The 22,796-nt window shown below is 28.0% G+C and overlaps 2 protein-coding genes across 3 annotated transcripts in view; one reads left to right on the plus strand and one right to left on the minus strand.

Annotated features, from left to right (window-relative positions):
• Positions 1-17,371, plus strand: part of LOC132939793 (long-chain fatty acid transport protein 4-like) — a 31,904-nt gene extending 14,533 nt beyond the window's left edge. Inside the window, exons 4-12 of one of the 2 annotated variants that reach the window (XM_061007168.1) lie at positions 1,172-1,445; positions 1,608-1,809; positions 4,430-4,622; positions 5,525-5,668; positions 5,920-6,054; positions 6,158-6,224; positions 9,271-9,361; positions 9,441-9,597; positions 16,633-17,371. In XM_061007168.1, the coding sequence (XP_060863151.1) occupies positions 1,172-1,445; positions 1,608-1,809; positions 4,430-4,622; positions 5,525-5,668; positions 5,920-6,054; positions 6,158-6,224; positions 9,271-9,361; positions 9,441-9,597; positions 16,633-16,745 (1,376 nt within the window). In that variant the 3' untranslated portion in view covers positions 16,746-17,371. Of the gene's footprint in view, positions 1-1,171; positions 1,446-1,607; positions 1,810-4,429; positions 4,623-5,524; positions 5,669-5,919; positions 6,055-6,157; positions 6,225-9,270; positions 9,362-9,440; positions 9,598-12,211; positions 12,989-16,632 lie in introns of those variants that run through there. The other variant, XM_061007167.1, reaches the window with a different exon arrangement.
• A 742-nt stretch (positions 17,372-18,113) lies between these two features.
• On the minus strand, positions 18,114-21,820 carry LOC132939794 (E3 ubiquitin-protein ligase Siah1-like). Its single transcript, XM_061007169.1, has one exon. It carries the CDS (start codon positions 21,226-21,228, stop codon positions 20,218-20,220), a length of 1,011 nt encoding a protein of 336 aa, XP_060863152.1. The 5' UTR covers positions 21,229-21,820; the 3' UTR covers positions 18,114-20,217.
• Between the last annotated feature and the right edge of the window lie 976 nt (positions 21,821-22,796).

Here is a 22,796-nt window from a genome sequence, read left to right on the forward strand (position 1 = left end):
TCAGGCCACCCCCCGCTGGCCTGTAAATTGAGAAGCTTTTGATCGCCAATAGAGTAAAAGAGAACGTGAGGGAAATATAGTACTAGTTACATACGTCAATGATTACCCCCTTTATGTTCTTTCTCTCTTTTCTCTGTTCGTTCTTTCTTCTTTCTTTCTCTTACATGATTCCCGTGCATCGATGGCAGGGCGGAGTGGAATGCGCTGTCCATTAGTTTATAGGTATATGGGTATATCTTAAATCGTGGTAATAACTATGATAGAATGAATCGAAAACTAAAAATCAGATTCACCAAGACGTCGATTGTCAAGGTCAATACGTCCTTTCGTACGTCGAGTACTCGACTACAACTGTACTCGAGTACACCTATTGTACCTATTTGTACATTGTACTCCTATGTCAATGTGTCAAACTACTGTAGCTACTAGAACTATTGTCTATAATTTTATATTTTATTTTTTTTATATATATTGTCTGACACTCTGATATCAGCACCTGCTCATTCAACCATTTCAAGTTTCAACCATAGATAAAAATAATGTATTACCTATGTAACAACGTTGTATTCATATTAGGTGCAACCTCGAGTTAAGATAGTACCTATGGTTGCCCGATAAATCTAGAAAAGTGCCTACCGAAATTAATCTCCAAAGGCTTCAACAACATAGGTTTTTAGCCTGCATTATCTTAATATTCAAACACAGAGGTATGGATGTACCATGTACATTAGAACTTTATACAATTTTTGTTATCTATTTAAACGATAATAGCTATTACAATCAAACATTTTCAAACAAAATTCCCCACCCGGTATTTTTGGACCACGGTAAATGTGAAGATCTCAACGTTTTAGTTTATAAGACAACAGTATTACACATTTTAAAAATAAAACAATTTTACTATTATAAAAATTAAATAATGTCTATTGGGCATTGGCTAACTATTTGTCATTAGTATTTCAGTGCATATTTGTGAGTTGTATACCCATTACCCATAGTGTGAGGTAAACTGTATAACAAATAAATTAATAATCCCTACATTTTAAGAAATAGGTAGAATCAAATAAATTGTAATAAATATTAAATTATATACTCTTATTATTCCTATCTTGTCTATTAGGAGGTACGCTGAAAGAAATATATTTATAATTGGTTGTTATTATTTTTACAGCATTGGTGGAAGTTATTAACACAACTACTGATGATAAATTGAATGATATGTTCACAAAATCGAATGTATATATTAAAAATTACATTGATGATACAACTTCATTGGTTAACACGTCAATAAATAAAGCTATCAATCTTGATTATGAACTAAAAGAAATATCAAAAAGTGCTCCCGTAAAAGATATTTCTGAAGGTAGTTCAAAAGATCAAATGCTATATATTTATACATCAGGAACTACGGGTATGCCAAAGGCTGCTATTATGACCCAATCAAGGTAGGTACCCAAAACAGCCAAAGCAAATTTATTATAGTTTAATGTTATAAACTACTAACGACCTCAGACTTACCTATATTTTATTTAGTTAAATATTTTTATAACATTACTATAATTACTTATAATTTATAAAAATATCTAATTTTTACCAAACTTTATTAGAGCTATTTATATGGCGATGGGTGCTAAACATATTGCTGGAATAACTGAATATGACGTTGTGTATACTCCTTTACCATTGTATCACACTGCTGGCGGTATTTTGGGTGTTAGCTCTGTCCTTTTAGGAGGTTCTACGTGTGTTATAAGGTCCAAGTTTTCAGCATCTAACTATTGGACTGATTGCCTTAAATATGAATGTACAGTAAGTATAAATATACATGATCCAATGATCGATTGTGCATACACTCATTAATTCAAAAATAAAAACTTTTTTTAATTTATTATTTTTACATAATTTGATGTCATTGAAAACACTAAAAAAAAATATTTTTATTTTTAATTGTCATCTTTTAAGTTTTTTCTTCTTTAATTACAACATACATATTAGATTCTGAGTGGAACGATGAATATATTGATTTTACAATGATGCGTGTTTTAGAAACTGAGCGAAGCGATGAATGTATTGATTTTATAATGATGTGTGTTTTTTTTTTATTTTTTTTTTGTGTCTGCCATCACTTTTTAGGACAGTAAAAATGCTTGGATTTTTTTCAACAATAACTTTTCTGATAGGAAAGTGAATCTAGTTGGTACTTTGGGGTGTCAAAACTCAAAAGTAAACATTTCCCAGTAATTTTAAAAATCAGCGTGAAAAACAAAAGAAAAATTAAGGAAAAACTGGAATTTTTACGCAAAATCTGTTTTTGAGAAAATCGATTTTGGTTTTTGGTGCAACTCTAAAACAAATGATCGTAGGTACATGAAATTTTGACTGAATGTTTATATAAGCATTTTCTATACATCATAACATTTACCAAATATTTTGATTTATTTTGAGCTGTTTACGGACATTTTCAGTTTTCATTTTTAGATTCTGAGCGAAGATTAGCTTTGATTTTACAATGATGTGTGTTTTTTTTTTTTATTTTTGTGTCTGTCATCACCTTTTAGGACGGTAAAAGTGCTTGGATTTTCTTCAACAGTAACTTTTCTGATAGGAAAGTGAATCTAGTTGGTACTTTGGGGGGGTCAAAAGTAAAAATTTCCCAGTTTTCAAAAGCGACGTGAAAAACAAAAGAAAAATTAAGGAAAAACGGAAATTTTTACGCAAAATCTGTTTTTGAGAAAATCGATTTTGGATTTCGGTGTAACTCTAAAACAAATGACCGTAGGGACATGAAATTTTGACTGAATGTTTATATTAACAATTTCTATACACCATAAAATTTGAAAATATTTTGACTCTTTTTGAGCTGTTTACGGACATTGTGAGTTTTCAATTTTTAGTTTTTTTTTCTATAAATATCAATAAAATTTTATCTGTTGAGTAAAAAAGCTTGAAAATATAATAGAAGGCTCCTAGGTTATTGTTTCAAAGGAAGATGAAAAAAATTAAAAATCCTTAGTCACAGTTTTTATTTATAAGCATTTAAAGTTCAAATTTTGACAAAATACTGAAAAATCACGAAAATTAGCAAATTATTTTGAGTTGAGAATTCATAAAAATTTTTCTTTTTAAATCTAAGATTTGAAAATGTAGTACAAGATTATCTATATGTTTGTCTACCTTTATCGAAAAAAAAGTCTACAAGAAAGTCAAATTAAATTTTTATGAGCGCTTGAAATTTATATTTTTACAACATTTTATATTCATTACATTTCTCATGTAACGATTTTGCTATTTAGTTATTCAAAAACGAATAACTGTAGATATATGAAAATTTTACTGAATGCTTATATTTTCATTTTCTATACACCATACAATTTTGAAAATATTTTGACTCTTTTTGAGCTGTTTACGGACATTGTCAGTTTTAAATTTTTTTAGTTTTTTTTTTCTATAAATATCAATGAAATTTTATTTGTTACGTAAAAAAGCGTGAAAATTTAATTCAAGGCTCCTGATATATTGTTGGTTACCAGATTACTGTACAGCAGAGTGACATCCACTTACCCACCTTTTTTTATTTTTATTTTTTGTGTCTGTCATCACTTTTTAGTACAGTAAAAATGCTTGGATTTTATTCAACAGTAACTTTTCTGATAGGAAAGTGATTCTGGTTGGTACTTTGGAGGGTCAAAAGTAAAATTTTCTCAGTAGCTTTCAAAAGCGTCGTGAAAAACAAAAGAAAGATTAAGGAAAAACGGGAATTTTTACGCAAAACCTAACCTACAACAAATTTCGGCGGAGGGGGTCCAACAAATTCTAATATAGATACTGGACACTCAGGTTCAGATCAACAAATGATACAAAACGTTCATGATACAAACTCTTTATTCTCGTTACTACTGATGTTACTGCTTCAACGAATATATAAAATTATCTTTCGTTGAAAAAGGGAGATTCTGTACTACGGACCCTACTACCCCTCCACAAGTTATGGTCTTGGTTCTGTAAAAAGGCTTGGAGAATCTAGATACCAAGAACGACAATAACGGTTAATTATGGATTACCATTTACCATAATATTTATAGAGATGTGACAAAAAAGTATATGTTTGGCTTGTGTAGGAACTGGGAAGGCAATGTTCAATCTTGTGTCGCAAACGTCGTTCCGCGACTGAAATAGCTGACTTCCTATCCTTTCCACATAATAATATAGGTACTATAAAAAAACTTTTTTTGGGAATGACATCAAATTATGTGCAAAAAGAATTTGTTTTCAATTAGGTAAAGTTTCACTTCACAAAATAATGAGCGTACACTTGAATTTATCACCTTATGGATCACCTAACCACCTTTTTAATAAATTATAATTTTAATATATAACAATAAATATTATTATCCAGGTATATATTTTTTAATTTAATATTATATTAAAGGTTGCACAATATATTGGTGAAATGTGTCGTTATTGTTTGGCTTCACCCCCATCTGATGCCGACAAAACTCATCAGGTCAGATTGATCTTAGGAAATGGTCTTCGTCCTCAGATATGGAACGATTTCATTACGCGGTTTAATATAAAGAAAGTGGCAGAATTCTATGGAGCCACTGAAGGAAATGCTAACATGAGTATACAAAATATACATATAGTACCTACCTATACAAAAATCTAGATTTGAGCTGTTCCTTTTTTTTGAGCTTAAGTATTTAAAAATATTACCTCAAAACTATCTAAAAAAAATATAATTATTTAATAAGCAAACAGTTTTAACCTTTAACCTAAATTATATTATTTTAATGATGATTACTTTGGATACTCTCTTAAAAATTGACATCATATAATTTTTCAAATTTTCAGATTCTGATCAACGTTATGAGTTTATTGATTTCATAATGGTTTTTCTATATAAAAACTTTTTCTTTGAACACTATTTTTGGGCTATAGACACAGAGTGCTCCAAAAATTGAAAATACATATCTAGCTCTATTTACTACAGTGGCTTATAAAAAATGTTTGTATGGGTGGGGGGGGGGGGGGATCAGATAAAAAATGTAAACCTAAGTACCTGAAGCACATTACAAGAATAAAATATAACAAAATATAGGTAATATATAATTATGTACAATAGTGTCTATAAAGTTTGAATAAATTTAAATAATTGAAGTATAAACTTAGTATTATTAAATATTAGGTATACTATATTCATAACATATTTGATTATTACATGTAAAATATAAATATTCTAATTTGCGAACATAGCGAGAAAAAATATTTTTTGTAATAACTATAGTAGGTATAATATATATATTATATATATATTGGTCTGCTGAAAATTATTTTGGTTTTTAGTTTCATACCTTTCAAAAATTTGGAATTACGCTCCTAAATTAAACATTTATAGTACACCATTTACTTGATAAAAGCCTCATAAAATACAATAAAATATTTTTTGTATACATTTTTTGGCGACAATTCAATTTGTAAATGTTCTAAACATTAAAATATTGTATAATATTTTTTTGTTTTATAGTGAACACAACAAATAAAGTTGGTGCTGTTGGATTCATCCCATTCATCGGAGAACCATTTTATCCTGTCACATTGATACGTGTTGACCCAGACACCAATGAACCTATTCGAGGAAAAAATAACTTATGTATTAAATGTCAAGTTGGTAAGATTTTGGTTTAATTTAATTTGTATTTTATAAGAAACATTTTTATCATGTTACTTACAATAACCTTAGCATCAGCTCGGCTAAAGGGGACAAAGGCACAAGCCTTGGGATGCATTTTCAAAACAGTGAAAATATTATTATTTTAATGGCGACAAATTAGATTTTGCCTAGTGCACTATTTTCGATTGAGCCATCCCTGCTAAGAATTCAATTAGAACATATTCTTTGAACCAAATTTACTTATATAGGAGAGCCTGGATTATTGGTTGGAAAAATAAGAAAAACAACTGAAAATTCTTTTAGTGGTTATGTGGAGAAATCAGCTTCTGAGAAAAAAATCATCCAAGATGTTTTTAGTAAAGGAGACAAAGTATTTAACTCTGGTAATTTTTTAGTACACATTTTGTTTTAAAATAACAATTAATTAAAACAAAATTAACAACCTTTTAATGATATAGGTACTTAATTATTTATTTTAAAATATAGGTGATGTGCTAATTCGGGATGAACACAATTTCTTTTACTTTAAAGACCGTACAGGAGATACTTTCAGGTAAATTGAATTGTCTTCAAAAGTTACTAAGATTATCAGTTAAAAAATTACAAAATTACTAGATTTATAAAAATGTTGGTTACTGGGACTACATAAATAATGTCATGATTTACCTATACCTATTAAATTATTTCTTAATTTTTGTAAAAATATAATAGTTAAATTACTATTATAAATAAATACAAATAATTTATGAGTAACTAATCTAGTTTTTAGTCAATATTTCAGGTACTATTAAAAATGTATTATCTATGTACAGTATATGATCTATGTTTCTGAATTTCCCCATTATGTACAAGTCCGGATTAAGGGGGGGGGGGCATGCCCCCTGAGCCTCGTAGTTAGAATTTATTTAGGGGCCTCAGATTTGTCCATTACTTTTTTCGTTATAGGCTATAACACTGCATAAATCACCTAGAAAAAAATCGATGATTATTTATCGAGGAAAAAAACTTGTAAATTATAATTTTTCATTATTTATTTCATTATTTATTGCTATGTACCTAATATATATATATACATTTATTATAACAGGTATCCGATATTAAATAATATAAACATTATTATTATTTTTTTCGTTTCAGGGGCCTCATTAAAACTTTGGCCCCTGGGCCTCAAAATTTCTTAATCCGCTTGATTATGTAGGTACTATCCTAAAGGGCGTAGGCGCTTAATATTTTGTATGCATGCCCAAATTATGTTGTTGATGTCACAATCTAAATAAATAGTAAATCTGGATTGAGAAATTTTAAATAGATGTTGGTAGCTATATCCCAATGTCATCTACCTATTTTATGAATACTTTTTTTTAAATGAAAGAACAAAATGAACTACAAACAATATTTAAAAAAAATTATGGATCTAAATTCCCTGTAAAGTTTTACCCCAATATTAATATTAATCTGTCAAGATATTTTATACTACCTATTGGCTATTCCAATGTAAACATCTACTTCTAACAGAGTTTTCTCAACCTTAAAATTAATGAGGAACCATTCAACCATCTTAGGAATAGTAGGTTTGACAGATTAATTTAGTTTTTACTTCTTCTTCTTCTTCTTCTTCAGCTTAGCGGTCCATTCAGGACCATCGCTGCCATCAAAATTTCTCTCCACCTCTCTCTCTGATATGCTGTCTCTAAAGTTGCGTCCTGGTCTATCATTTCTATATCTTTGGCAACTACGTCAATCCATCGGGTTTTGGGTCGTCCTAGGGGTCTCGTTTTATTTATTTTATTGATAAGTACATTTTTAATTAATTGTCCATCTGCCCTCCATAATTTAGTTTTTACATTATTAGGAAATTATTATTTTTAAAGGTATTTGTGTATTTTGTCATATTAGAACAGACTATATTGGTTAGCTCGTTAGGTCATACATTTAAATCACTTTACAACTAAATAACCAATTTAGGAAACACTCAATTTTTAGCTAGATTACGTTGGTTTGAATTGAGACTTTTTATCAAGCTTTAAGGGGTACCTACCAAAATGCATGTTTGTATTCACATTCTGAACCTTTGTAGACTTGTGGTATCTACTTGTATGCGCAGTAGAACTTGTTTTAGATTCTGACCGGAGCGATGAATGTATTAATTTTACAATGATATTTTTTTGTATCTGTCTACACGATAAGTAGTCGAAATAATGATTAGAGTTTCAACTTCAGTATCTTGTTCGATGGGAAAGTGAATATCGTTGGTGCATATTGGGGAGGTCAAAGCTTAAAACTTCCAATAGTCTTCAAAAGCGCCCGGAAAAACAAAATAAAAATTAAGGAAAGCGGGAATTTGTACGCAAAATTGGTTTTTGACAAAATCGATTTTGGCTTTTGGTGTAACTCTAAAAAAAATATCGTAAATACATGAAATTTTTACTGAATGTTTAAATTAGCCTATTCTATACACGAAAAAATACATTTCAAAATATTTTGACTTGTTTTGAGCTGTTTACGGATAGGTATACTCAGTTTCTAACTTTTTTAGGCTTTTTTTTATGGATATCAATAAAACTTTATTTGTTAGGTAAAAAAGCTTGAAAATGTAATACAAAGCTCCTTCTATGTCGTTACAATGACGTTTGAAAAATATTAAAAATCCTTAGTCACAGTTTTTTTTGATAAGCATTTAAAATTCAAATCTTGACAAAATACGGAAAAATCACGAAAATTAGAAAAAATTTTTGAGATAATAATTCATAAAAGTTTTTTTTTATAAGCATTTAAAATTCAAATCTTGACAAATTGAGCGACATTCACTTGCCCACCTTTTTTTCTTCAAATATCAACACTTATATTTGATGCTATATTTGGGTAGGTTGTTAGTCATTTAGGTGATTTAGCATTAACAACTATAACTAAAAAATCAAACTATCTAATATCAGAGCTGTTTAAAATTGAATCAAATATTTTTTTTGTTATATTTATGATGGAAAACAAAAAATTCTTAATATCCTCTATTTAAGTTATTATTAATATTTAATAATTGTTGTATTACTATTTACTAACTTTAACTAATTAGTTACTAGTAGTTTAATAATATTTAATACATTTTACAAAAAAAAAATTCTTTTAAACATTAAAAATAAACTATTTTAGATTTAAATATTTTATAAATTGAACATAAATGTATAAATGATACAATTTAAAATAGCTCTCATTCAGAAATTTTAATTTTAGAGCCATAGGTAGGTAGTAAGAAAAAATTACTTTTAGGTTGGCACTTTATAAAAATAGGCCGAGGTACTCAAATAGTCAAATATAGTATCAAAATGTTTTTTTTATTCAAATAAATAGAAGATTTAATTCACATGCATGTACGACCAGGAACTAGGAAGTAATAATAATAATAATAATAATAATAATATACCTTTTACATATGTATATATTTTAGGTACCCACAAATTAGTCTAGTCTTATGTAATATGGTTAAAAATTGAGTGATTCATGAGAGTTGTTTTCAATTCTATTAATAAATAATAATATTGATGTTTAATTTTTAAAAGTTTAAAATTTTAAGTGCTGTTTAATTAATTAAACTAAATTAATAGGTGGAAAGGTGAAAATGTCTCTACATCAGAAGTGGAAGCTGCTATTAGTAATATAGTTAAATTAAAAGATTGCTTAGTTTATGGAGTAGAGGTAATTTACAAAATTAAAAAATACTCAATTGCTCAAAATACTAATTTAAATTATTATTCTACCTACTTTGCATACCTAGGTACCGAACACAGAAGGAAAAGCCGGAATGGTCGCCATTGTAGATGAAACTAGTGACTTAGATTTGGATAAATTGTCTGCCGGAATCAATAAATCATTGCCAGCCTATGCGCGACCACTATTTTTACGAGTTGTTAAGACACCCGTATCACTAACTGGTTAGTTTGTTTTCATTAAGTATTTTAGTTATTTTAGATTCTGAATGGAACGATGAATGTATTGATTTCACAATGATGTGTGTTTTTTTTAATTTTTTTAATTTTTGTGTCTGTGTACACGATAAGTAGTCGAAATAATGATTGGAGTTTCAACTTCAAACAAATTAGTATTTTTAAAGGTATTTGTGTATTTTGTCATATTAGAACAGACTATATTGGTTAGCTCGTTAGGTCATACATTTAAATCACTTTACAACTAAATAACCAATTTAGGAAACACTCAATTTTTAGCTAGATTACGTTGGTTTGAATTGAGACTTTTTATCAAGCTTTAAGGGGTACCTACCAAAATGCATGTTTGTATTCACATTCTGAACCTTTGTAGACTTGTGGTATCTACTTGTATGCGCAGTAGAACTTGTTTTAGATTCTGACCGGAGCGATGAATGTATTGATTTTACAATGATATTTTTTTGTATCTGTCTACACGATAAGTAGTCGAAATAATGATTAGAGTTTCAACTTCAGTATCTTGTTCGATGGGAAAGTGAATATCGTTGGTGCATATTGGGGAGGTCAAAGTTTAAAATTTCCAATAGTTTTCAAAAGCGCCGGGAAAAACAACATAAAAATAAGGAAAAACGGGAATTTTTACGCAAAATCCGTATTTCACAGAATCGATTTTGGTTTTTGGTGTAACTTTAAAACAAGTGAACGTATACACATAATATTTTCACTGGTCATTTATATTAGCATTTTCTATACAGGATATAAGTTTCAAAATTTTTTCACTTGTTTTGAATTAATTAGGAACATTTTCAGTTTCCAATTGTATTAGTCTTTTTTTCTAAGGATGTCAATAAACTTTATTTGTTGGGTAAAAAAGTTTGAAAATTTAATACAAGGCTCCTACTACATTGGTACAATGAAATTTGAAAAATATTAAATATCCTTAGTCGCAGTTTTTTTAGAAAACACGCATTCATAAGCATTTAAAGTTCAAAAATTGGCAAAATATGGAAAAATCACGAAAATTACCAAGTTATTTTGAGTTAAGAATTCATAAAAATTTTTCTTTTTAAATCTAAGATTTTAAAATGTAACACAAGTGTAATAACGTAAAATAGGATAACATATAAATAATTATAAATACGACTCCTGTCGATAGTTATATTAAAATAGTAAAAGTTAGAATTGTAAAATTACGCTATTACCTTCCTCCAGGTGTTCGGAGGGCTCTCGAGATCGTGTATTCGAGAATTATATCAAATACACCGTACAATATGATTTTATGGAAAAAAGCACATAGAACGTATTGACTGCAATCCACATAAAATATTATATCAAATGCCTTACCTGATTCGCAGTTGTTCGTAGACGATATTGTAAGAGTTTTAGGTTTTAGATAAGATAAAGTACTACTTCAAATACACAAATTGAATTAACGAACGCACTGATTATTGCTTGCATAAGAAGTCCAGTTGTCGCTCGTTGAAATCGGTTTGATACTTGAGAGGTTGTTACTTGGTGGCTGGTGCTCATGCACTGGTTTAAGGGACGGACGCGAGGATGCTGACCAGAGAGTGGAGGGTGGCTTTGTCACTAACTTATTGTGGGCCTGGGAACTAGATTATTCTTTGGCGTCAGCATAAAATAAGGTCACACACATCCTACGTAATATTGTTATGAGTGCGTGTCGAATTATTAGTTGTCGTTGTCAATGGTTTTATTTGATGCGACCGATTTCTACAAACGACAGTCTGGCTGTTGTTTATTAATCTGTAAAATTTTAGTTTATTATAATGGTGTGTGAGCATATCATTACACAAGATTCCTTATAAGATTATCTACCTTAATCAAACAAAAAAATGTCCATAAGAAAGTCAAATTAAATTTTTACGCGCATTTGAAGTTTATATTCTCACAATATTGAATATTCACTCGCTTTCTCATGTAGGGGTTTTGTTATTTTATTGTTATTCAAAAATGAATAACTGTAGATACATGACAATTTTATTAAATGTTTATATTTTCATTTGCTATACACCATACAATTTTAAAAATATTTTGACTTTTTTTGAGCTGCTTGTGGACATTGTCCGTTTTCAATTTTTTTAGTTTTTTTTCTATAAATATCAATACAATTTTATTTGTTGCGTAAAAAAGCGTGAAAATTTAATTCAAGGCTCCTGATATATTTTTACAATAGCAGTTGAAAAATATAAAAAATACATAGGCACAATTTTTTTTATAAGGATTTAAAGTTTGAATTTTGACAAAATGTATCAAATTTAAAATTTAATAATTATTTTGTAGTTAAAAATGTATAAAATGTTTAACTTTTATGGCTAAGGATTTAAAATTTAAAACAAGGCTCCGCGTAAATAGGTTATATATAAATTACTTTATTCACAATAATATCATCAAATATACTTGGTAATATCATAGACTAACTGACCGTTTTCGCTCAGAATCGTGTTTCTTATACAATGATATTATATCATTAAATTCAAATTTAACACCATTCATTACAGTGATCCACTTGTAACCTACTGTACAGCAGAGCGACATCCACTTATCCACCTTTTTATAGTACTATTTCATACATTTTTAGGTACGTTCAAGATGAAAAAAAATGATGTTCAAAATGATGGATTTGATCCTACCAAAGTTGCTGAGGATCCTTTATACTTTAATGAAGGAAGGAAGTTTGTTCCACTCACCCAAGAGTTACGTGACAGCATTGTAAATGGAGAAAAGAGATTATAAACTGTTTTTAAACTATTGTATATTAAGTATTAGTTTGAAAGGGATTTATATTGATTTTTTTAGTAATAGTGTGATCAAATTGTTGTTTTCCTAATTGCCTTTGTGATTTGAATCATACAGTGCTAAAATCAAAATCAAAGACTTAACATTTATTAGGGTAAAAGCTGTGATTCATTTTTTGTACATCAACTATACAATAAGTTTGGGTTGTTACGATATTTGATCATTATATATTTTTTTTAAATAAAAAATAATTGTTATAATAATTATTGTATTTGATTTCTGGCATTGGTCTAACGTGTGATCTATTCACATACCTACCGATTGACTGTAAACAATTTTATTGTAACTACTATTACGATACCATGAACATTTAATCATAGGTCTTATAGAGTTAACTATTAAATTTCACTAATACGAGTATAGCCACACAGATACACAATAATTGGACTTCGTACTTTAATTTAACAGAGACCATTGTTGAGATCTGCAGATGAAATTTTATTTTTGTAAATTTTTGTGATTTTATTATTTTTAATTTTTAATTATGGCTAAGACTTTTGAATATTTATATAGACATATAATAAATGTTTAATTATATGTTATATAGGTGTAAATTATATATTTTAGCAGTGTTTGGCAAGTTCCTTATAAAAAGGAACTCGTTCCGTTCCTCGTTCTTCTTTTAAAAAAAGGAATTCGTTCTGTTCCTTGTTCCTTAAAAAAAAAAATTCGTTCCTTTGGAAAATGGACGAGTTCCTTTTTTAGTTCCAAACAAATAAAATAATTATTTCATCACTTATGTTTTTATAGATTCTGAGCGAAGCGATGAATGTATTGATTTTACAATGATGTGAGTTTTTTTTTTATTTTTATTTTTTTGTCTGTCATCACCTTTTAGGACAGTAAAAGTGCTTGGATTTTCTTCAACAGTAACTTTTCTGATAGGAAAGTGAATCTTTATATTTTCATTTTCTATACACCATACAATTTTGAAAATAATTTGACTCTTTTTAAGCTGTTTACGGACATTGTCAGTTTTCAATTTTTTTAGTTTTTTTTTTTCTATAAATATCAATAAAATTTTATTTGTTGGGTAAAAAAGCGTGAAAATTGAATATAAGGCTCCTAATAGCAATTGAAAAATATTAAAAATACATAGGCACAATTTTTTTTTATAAGCATTTAAAGTTCAAATTTTGACAACATTTATCAAATTTATAATTTATTAATTATTTTGTAGTTAAAAATGTATAAAATGTGTAACTTTTATGGCTAAGGATTTAAAATTTAAAACAAGGCTCCACGTAAATAGGTTATATATAAATTACTTTATTCATCAAATATACTTGGTAATATCATAGGCTGACTGACCGTTTTCGCTCAGAATCGTTTTTCTTATACAATGATATTATATCATTGAATTCAAAATTAACACCATCCATTACAGTAACCCACTTGTAACCTACTGTACAGCAGAGTGACATCCACTTATCCACCTTTCATATGCATACTTCTTTAATTTTTAATTATAATATATAACTACAAGTACCTAGGTACATATTTTATAATTCTATTTTGAGATTTTCTTCAAAATTAAATTGTTGGCCAACGTATGTCGATTGTCTTAACGTCGATACTCGATAACAATCACTAATTAGAAATATACATTATACACATTAAAAAAAATATATCTTAATTTTAATTATTTGCATAATTATCTGTGTAAATTATTGGAACTATTTTTTATAGAAAGGAACGAACAATTTTGTTATTTTTCCTTGAAAAAAAGAACTAGTTCATTATCTCGTTCTTTTTTTATAAAAAAGAATTCGGTTTCAGGAATCCGTTTCTTCCAAACACTGTATTTTAGTGATGGTAGATCAATAGTACCTACCTAACTTGTTAGCTTGCACCTTATACCAGTGCCAATTTACTTACCTACCTAATAAATAAATTTATATGTATAAAAAAAAATGACTATACCTAGTCTATTATAGTAAACAATACTTTTATTTTGTATTCGGAATACGTGTTTGAATAAATTTAATTTAATGAGTTTTGGAATGGTTGGAAATTAATGTGGGTCAATTATATTTCATTAAAAGAGAAAAACTATTACTCATGCCCAATATTTAATAGAAACATTGTTTTGTCACAAATTTAAAACTTTTGAAAGAGTTTAAAAATGTATTTTTTTAATAAATAAAATGTTTACAATAGAAATTATTTGGAATACATATTCAAATAAAAAAAGGTGGGTAAGTGGATGTCGCTCTGCGACAAGTGGGTCATTGTTATGGATGGTGTTAAATTTGAATTCAATTATATCATTGTATAAGAAAAACGATTCTGAGCGAAAACGGTCAGTCAGCCTATGATATTATTGTGAATAAAGTAATTTATATATAACCTATTTACGTGAAACCTTGTATTCAATTTTCAACCCTTAGCTATAAAAGTTGAACGTTTTATAAATTTTCAACTACAAAATAATTATTAAATTTTGTCAAAATTTGAACTTTAAATGCTTATAAAAAAATTTGTGCCAATGTATTTTTAATATTTTTCAACTGCTATTGTAACAATCTATCAGGAGCCTTGAATTAAATTTTCACGCTTTTTTACGTAACAACTAAAATTTTATTGATATTTATAGAAAAAAAAACTAAAAAAATTGAAAACGGACAATGTCCGTAAACAGCTCAAAAAGAGTCAAAATATTTTCAAAATTGTATGGTGTATAGAAAATGAAAATATAAGCATTCAGTAAAATTTTCATATATCTACAGTTATTCGTTTTTGAATAACAACAAAATAACAAAATCGTTACAGGAGAAATTGATTGAATATCAAATGTTGTAAAAATATGAATTTCAAACGCTCATAAAAATTTAATTTGACGTTCTTGTAGACATTTTTTTTTTGATAAAGGTAGACAAACTTGTGGATAATCTTGTATTACATTTTCAAATCTTAGATTTAAAAATAAAAATTTTTATGAATTCTCAACTCTAAATAATTTGCTTATTTTCGTGATTTTTCCGTATTTTGTCAAGATTTGAACTTTAAATGCTTATAAATAAAAACTGTGACTAAGGATTTTCAATTTTTTTTCATCTACCTTTGAAACAATAACCTAGGAGCCTTCTATTAAATTTTCAAGCTTTTTAACCAACAAATAACATTTTAATGATATTTATAGAAAAAAAAACTAAAAAAAAATGGAAACTGAAAATGTACCTAAACAGCTCAAAATATTTGGAAAATATTATGGTGTATAGAAAATGCGTATATAAACATTCAGTCAAAATTTCATATACCTACGGTCATTTGTTTTAGAGTTGCACCAAAAACGATTTTCTCGAAAACAGATTTTGCGTAAAAATGTACGTTTTCCTTAATTTTTCTTTTGTTTTTCACGTCGTTTTTTAAAACTACTCAGAAATTTTTACTTTTGACCTCCCAAAATTCCAACTAGATTCACTGTCCTATCAGAAAAGTTACTGTTGAAGAAAATCCAAGCACTTTTACTGTCCTAAAAGGTTGAGACACAAAAAAAATTTTTAAAAAAACACACATCATTGTAAAATCAATACATTCATCGCTTCGCTCAGAATCTTTTATAATCATAATTGATATTTTAATTATCACCAATAAGATTGTAGGTAGCGATAAAATAATGATAATTTTCACTACACCAACCGGAAATGTTTGGCCCGCTATAGTATTTCGCTATCCAAGGAGTAATGTAGCGACGCTACGTCAATCGCTACCAATAAAGTAGCGTCGCTGCAATTAGTCCGATACTTCCGACCACTGCTATTTACCTATGTCAATGATTTTAATAGTTACCTATTCATATTATTTAAAACAACACATAATTCAAATTAAACATTTTCATATACTCTTGCTTATTTGAGTAAACCAACATTTGGAGAAGTATTAAGTATTTCAAGTTAAATGTAAATTATTATTAGAAATCTATAAGTAATTTATAAAACGCTCGTGTCACGGTGTTTGTGGTCGCAACCCCCGAATCGGTTCTACCGATTTTAATCATATTTTTTTTGTATATTTGGTAGTTATGAGAATAGATCTTAAAGTATTTTTCACCCTCCTACTACCAACCCGGGGAGGTGCTCAAACAAGGATTTTGAGATTTAAGGTGGACATTTTTGTTTTTAAATGGTTGCTATGGTTATAGGAGAAATAATTAGTAGAAATTAGTATTTATTATTTGGTTGCCATTGGTTAATTGGGCAGATCAGGTGCAAGCATCATGGTGTCAAACCAAATTTTCACACATCGGCTACTTGATATGCTGTCGCATATTGTCCGCGATCGGCTGTAGTTGCATTGCCTACCAAGAAGGCTGAATTGCACCCAAAAGGAGTTGAACAATCACAATTTTTTTACGGGCAATGTAGTGCACAGGATTAGCTAGTAATTCTATAAAATTGTTTTGAAAATTTAGTTCTTAAATATACTAATTACACTCAGTAGGTATTTATATTAACATAATGGTCATTCCTTAATATTGTTATTTATTACAGTAATGTTCGAGATCAATAGGTCTCGCACTCAGATCATAATAATATACTATATAATACAAATTCTAAGGACTCACAGGTATTCAACAGTTACAATTAAAAACACATTTGAATATTTGAATCAAAAAAATTTATATTTTAAATTAGTCAAACATAGATTGCTCATTACATTTAAATGTAATTTTATTTTAAATTAACAGCTAATATTATAATATTGTCTGCTATATTTTTGTATGAGAATTTGTTGGAATAATTTAACAAATTTTTATTTTGTTATCTGTTTACTTTAAACATCGAAATAAAGTGTAACAATCAAAATTTGATAAATGAAGTATGTATGTTTAAATTGTATAATTATAATAATATATATTTTCTGTAGTATTAAAAAAACTATTATAAATGTTGTAGCTCGCTTGATTTACATAGATACAACTTATATATTATATTTAGTAGTTATTTTAAAATAATAATTGCAACCAATGACTGGTATTATTATGCCAATACAACAGTCATACTATTCACAGAAAACCGAATAAAAATCTATAATTTAAAAAAATAATATTAAAACAGTTCAATTATTTTAAGTTAAACATTTAAAAAATCAAAATGGGTTTAATTATTTTATCAATATAATATATGATATTAAATTTTCAGCAGGTATTAGAAATAAAATAAATACTAATAATAAAATTGTCTGTTTATAAAAAAAAATAATGATATTACAAACACTGATTTAAAAACTTGAATCAAACCATACTTACAACTCTTTATTCAAACCCTAACCGAACAGACTATTTAACTTTTGTATTTAACCCGAACCAAACTTTAAAAAATTCCAAAAAGTTTTAAATGTATTATGCTGGTAACATGCGAAAAATAAGTATGAAAAAACAACAATTCCATTAATTTTTTTTGGTGCTATTCATAAAGTTCAGATTCAAATTTTGATTTTGTTGATACAAAACTATTATAAGGCACTTAAACACAGCCGTGATGATTAATTATTTCAAGGAGCATTTTAACCACCATGGCATTGTGTAAAAAGCAAACCTTTAAGCTTTTGAGTTCAGTCCAAAGAGTTTGTAAAATTACTAGCTAAAATCTTGATTAATTCAATGCGAAATCGATAAAAAAATTCTTTATATATCATTAATTTTTTAAATGCCCATACAATTATTAAAAGACTACTCAAAATTATATTGAATGAAACCGTTTTATTTGTTTAATTTAAAAACCTAGAGTTACTGCAACTATAACATTGCACTTAATATTTTGTACCTGCACAATTAAATGGTTGCGTCATTTTTAGATATCATAATTTTTGGCCTTATAAATACATATTTATTGTTGAGACTATTTCCTTAACCTAAGTATACGTGTACAATACTTATAAATTGATTTGTTGTATAGTCATTATTTTAAATATTTATTAATAAATTACTGAGTTCATAAAAAAATCTAATAACTAAGACATATACTAGGTACTTATAAGTAACACAAACTTGAACACTTGTAGTCTGTTAATATTTAAATAATAATAATAATAATAAAAAAAAAATTGAAATGTATAAATTATAACTTATTAAGTATAGGTAGTAAATACATATATTATAATAATGCCTTCATAATCATAAGTAATTAAAACAATATCTAATTTTAGCAAAATATTATATTTTAGTTACTTATACAAACTAATTTTATTAAAGTTTTTTTTTTCAAAAATTTTAGTAATAAAAAAAAATATTTTGAACCATATAAAATTATAATAAATTATTAGATACAATTTAAAGTTATATTGGACACTTATGTTAATGACCAAATAACTAAAATGAGTAAAAATTAACTCAGGGGCGGATGTATAGCATACTAGACAACTGCCTGGGATGCACATGTTTTAGGGAGTACAAATATAAATAATATGATGTATAATATACATTTGTTGTATATTATACATCTGTGTTAAGGTCTAGAGCTCAAGACGCTTTAGGACTTCGCTGTAATAAATCTGCCCCTGGATAAAATAGCATATAAAATGAACACAAATGGGTAATAAAAAAAACAAAAACACAAAAATAATGAAAAGTAAGACCTACTGTGGTGCCTAATAATTTATTAAATACATTCAAGTTTATAAAACGAATTTACATTCTAAGAAAATCAATGATTATATTAAACCTAGCATTACTAGGTACTAATTTTCACATACCAACTTTAATAATAATACAAATGTCTTGGTTTTTCAAGAAAAAATCTCAAGCAATTAGTTTAATATTTATTATTGAGAAACACAATTCTACATCAACTATATTAAACAAGAGGTTTGTACATATGAGACACATTGTATTTTTAAAAGAACAAATCAGTTCAACAGTTTTAGTTTTTGTAATGATATTTTTCATAAGATGTTATTTTCATGATGTATGAAATAATGATAAGTTATTATTTTTATAATTTGTAAATTTAATTTAAATAAAATTATACTTACAATAAGTATTTACAATATTATACAAAATTATTAATTAATCATATAATATACATTATTTTCATAACTTACAAGTCATACTATGGTGAGTATACAAGTGATGAACAAAATCCATATAAAAAAGAAATAGTTAACACATGTCTTAAGCATATCATTGAAACTGTATGATATATTTATGTTAATGATTAAAAATTTAAATACATGCAAAAAAGAAAATACGATTTAGAATTGAAACTGATTTAACTATTTAATTTTGAATCACATTTTTTTTTTAAATATAGATAAAAAAAAATATTCATAGATGACCTAGGTATTATTTTTTTATATAAAGTTATTTTAAATAAACAACAAATGTAAGTTATTATTAAAACTCACAGAAATATAAACAAGATTTATTTTTCAAACAAATAATATTTTGTAGAGTTCCAAGTTTAAAAAGTATGTGAAATATAATCATATACTCACATGCATCATATATGCATGTACTCAAGTCTTATAAACAAACTAAGATACTCAGTGTTAAAAATTAATATCATTAAATTACATTTTCAGGCTAATTATTTAACAAATGTTGTCAACAACTAAATTATACAAGTATTGATTATATTTATAATTGGAATAATCAGAAATATGTACACATTCTCACCATAAACTGATTCATACATTAGTTATCTACCTAGAATGCAAGAATGCACAGTTGATTAATTTATATTTTATTTACATTCATATTTTAATTAGTTGGTTAGGAATAAGTCATAATAGAAAAACATTTTGTTATTTTTCATGGATATTATTCCATACAAATATTTATGCGCTTTATACATTTGTTGATATTGTAACATTAATTCCTAAATTTCCATTATCCGCAAAGAGCTGTGCTGTACTTGTATCGAATACCAAACAGTCTGAATTCAAAATTGCTGTTGAAACTCCTTCATGTATACTTCTTGGTGTTGCCTCCCATGCTAAACGTCTTCGATGTCCATTAAGTTCTAGCCTATATGCAAAATTTTCACATTGCTTTCGGCTACCAATTAATTGCACAATAGCAAAGAACTGTTGGTGCCCTTCATATTTTTCTTGCTTTTCAAGTACGAGCATAAAATGATGGCCAAAACATGATTGCATCATGACCCAATCCACTGCGCCGGGAAGATTTATGTCAGTTGCTAAAAATACTATATCTTCTCCTTGTAATGTTGTTATAGATTTATGTGCAACCATCAAGTGTTCCATGACTTGTTCTAACCCACCTTGCCATTTACATGAAGCACCTGGGCATGGACAAGTGTAAGGGCGACATTCACATAGTTCTTCATGTTCGACTTTTTCAGAATGCAATAAAGATACAGGGCAACCCGATGATGAATATTTACAGGGAAACATGACTGTTGAAGCTACTTTTTCCATGGCTAAATTGCGTATGTTTCCTAGTGGACCACGGCATGTTGGGCAACAGTTGAGTTTTGGTCGACATGTACTACAAACTAAATGTCCACTTTGGCATTGCAATATTGGGGGCAACACATAATCAAAACAAACAGGGCATTCAAAAAGTGATGCTAAATCAGCAGATATTGATGCAGAGTTTGAAGCAGAACCACCATTGTGAGAGCTATTACTGCCTACAGCACTTCTTCGTTTCGTCCCACCACCGCTTGGTAATAAAACACTGACAGTGCCTACACTAGCAGTTGGATTACCGATTGATGTTCCACCACTATTTGATCCACCAGATCCACTCATCCTTGTTTCTTGATCAGTGACTAAATGGTGGTTGAATTCCACAATACCACTGTTATTGGAAATGGTGGTGTTTTCTGCCATGTAAAGCTAACAAATAATCATGAGCGTATTTAATCAAGTCTTCGGTATTGCAACACATGAGAACTGAACCAATGTAAACCAAATTAATTGTTTGGTATTTAACACGAGTTGTCAGAAAACAAACAATAATTTGCAAGACGAAACAACCGCAAATGCGGCGTACTTCTTAACGTTGTCCATTTCTTATTTGGTACTTTTATTTAAGTCTAATTACATATAAATTAAGCTAAAAATATGTAAGTACCTCACGCGTACTTTGGATGTTATTTTCCCGATTCGCCGTCAATCACGAACTGCTGTCCTTTATTGATGCACTGTCGCAATTCATGTCCAAATTGGTAGGTATAAGTAAGTTGGACATCCGGCGTCGGGCGAATAAGACAAAATTGAACACACTTTATAAGAATAACAACGTTTGACTACGGTGTTTTTATAATACGGGAATCAATAGATATTTCACTTTGTCGTATTGGTAAACAAACGGACATAGACGAAACGCGTGAAAACCGTAAAAAAAAAACAAATTAGTAAACCTACACTTATAATACACTATTACCATAGAACATTACCCTGCTATTCATATGACAATCATTTTATCTATTCATCTTCATATTGATACGATAACGACATTGTAGCATTGTACAAGGAGATTACATGGGTTACAGTGTCGCCACTCTAACACCGTTTGCGTGCCGCTATACAAAAAGTAAATAAATAATCATTAACAATAATGATATTCTAAAAAAGCTAAAACATTTAAAAACTATTCTTCATTTTCAAGTCTAAATTATGTCCTATTATTATATGAAATAGTTATTTCATATTAATTAATAGGAAGTTATGAAAAAACTATTGGTCACTCAGCGGCAGTCGGCACTCCGAAACGTTTAAAAATTTTAAATAAAATTGAAACTAAATAAAACACGGCATTATATAGGTACGGACGTACGGCGCACGGGCAAACGGCACACAGTAGTTGATTGATTGCCGATACCCGGCGGATAGGTATGTAGTATGTTACAAATAAAAAACAAACTGTTCTCACCTTGATTTCAGTTTATACGTATAAAATATAACAGTAAAAACAAATATTTTGACTCTATATAGGTACCAAAAAATATCAGGATTTTGGATTAATATTCAGCAACAATATATAATGTTGAATTAAACAATAACAAGGTAAATATCTAATAATTTAAGTTTCTGTTGGACCAATGGCTAACCAAAACAGGCACCGTGGTTTGTAAAATTAAAAAAAAAAAAGGTGGATCAGTGGATGTCGCTCTGCTGTACAGTAGGTTACAAGTGGGTCACTGTAATGGATGGTGTTAAATTTGAATTCAATGATATAATATCATTGTATAAGAAAAACGATTCTGAGCGAAAACGGTCAGTCAGCCTATGATATTACCAAGTATATTTGATGATATTATTGTGAATAAAGTAATTTATATATAACCTATTTACGTGGAGCCTTGTTTTAAATTTTAAATCCTCAGCCATAAAAGTTAAACATTTTATACATTTTTAACTACAAAATAATTAATAAATTATAAATTTGATAAATG

Source organism: Metopolophium dirhodum, chromosome 2 (genome assembly GCF_019925205.1).
Source record: "Metopolophium dirhodum isolate CAU chromosome 2, ASM1992520v1, whole genome shotgun sequence".
Lineage (NCBI taxonomy): Eukaryota > Metazoa > Arthropoda > Insecta > Hemiptera > Aphididae > Metopolophium > Metopolophium dirhodum.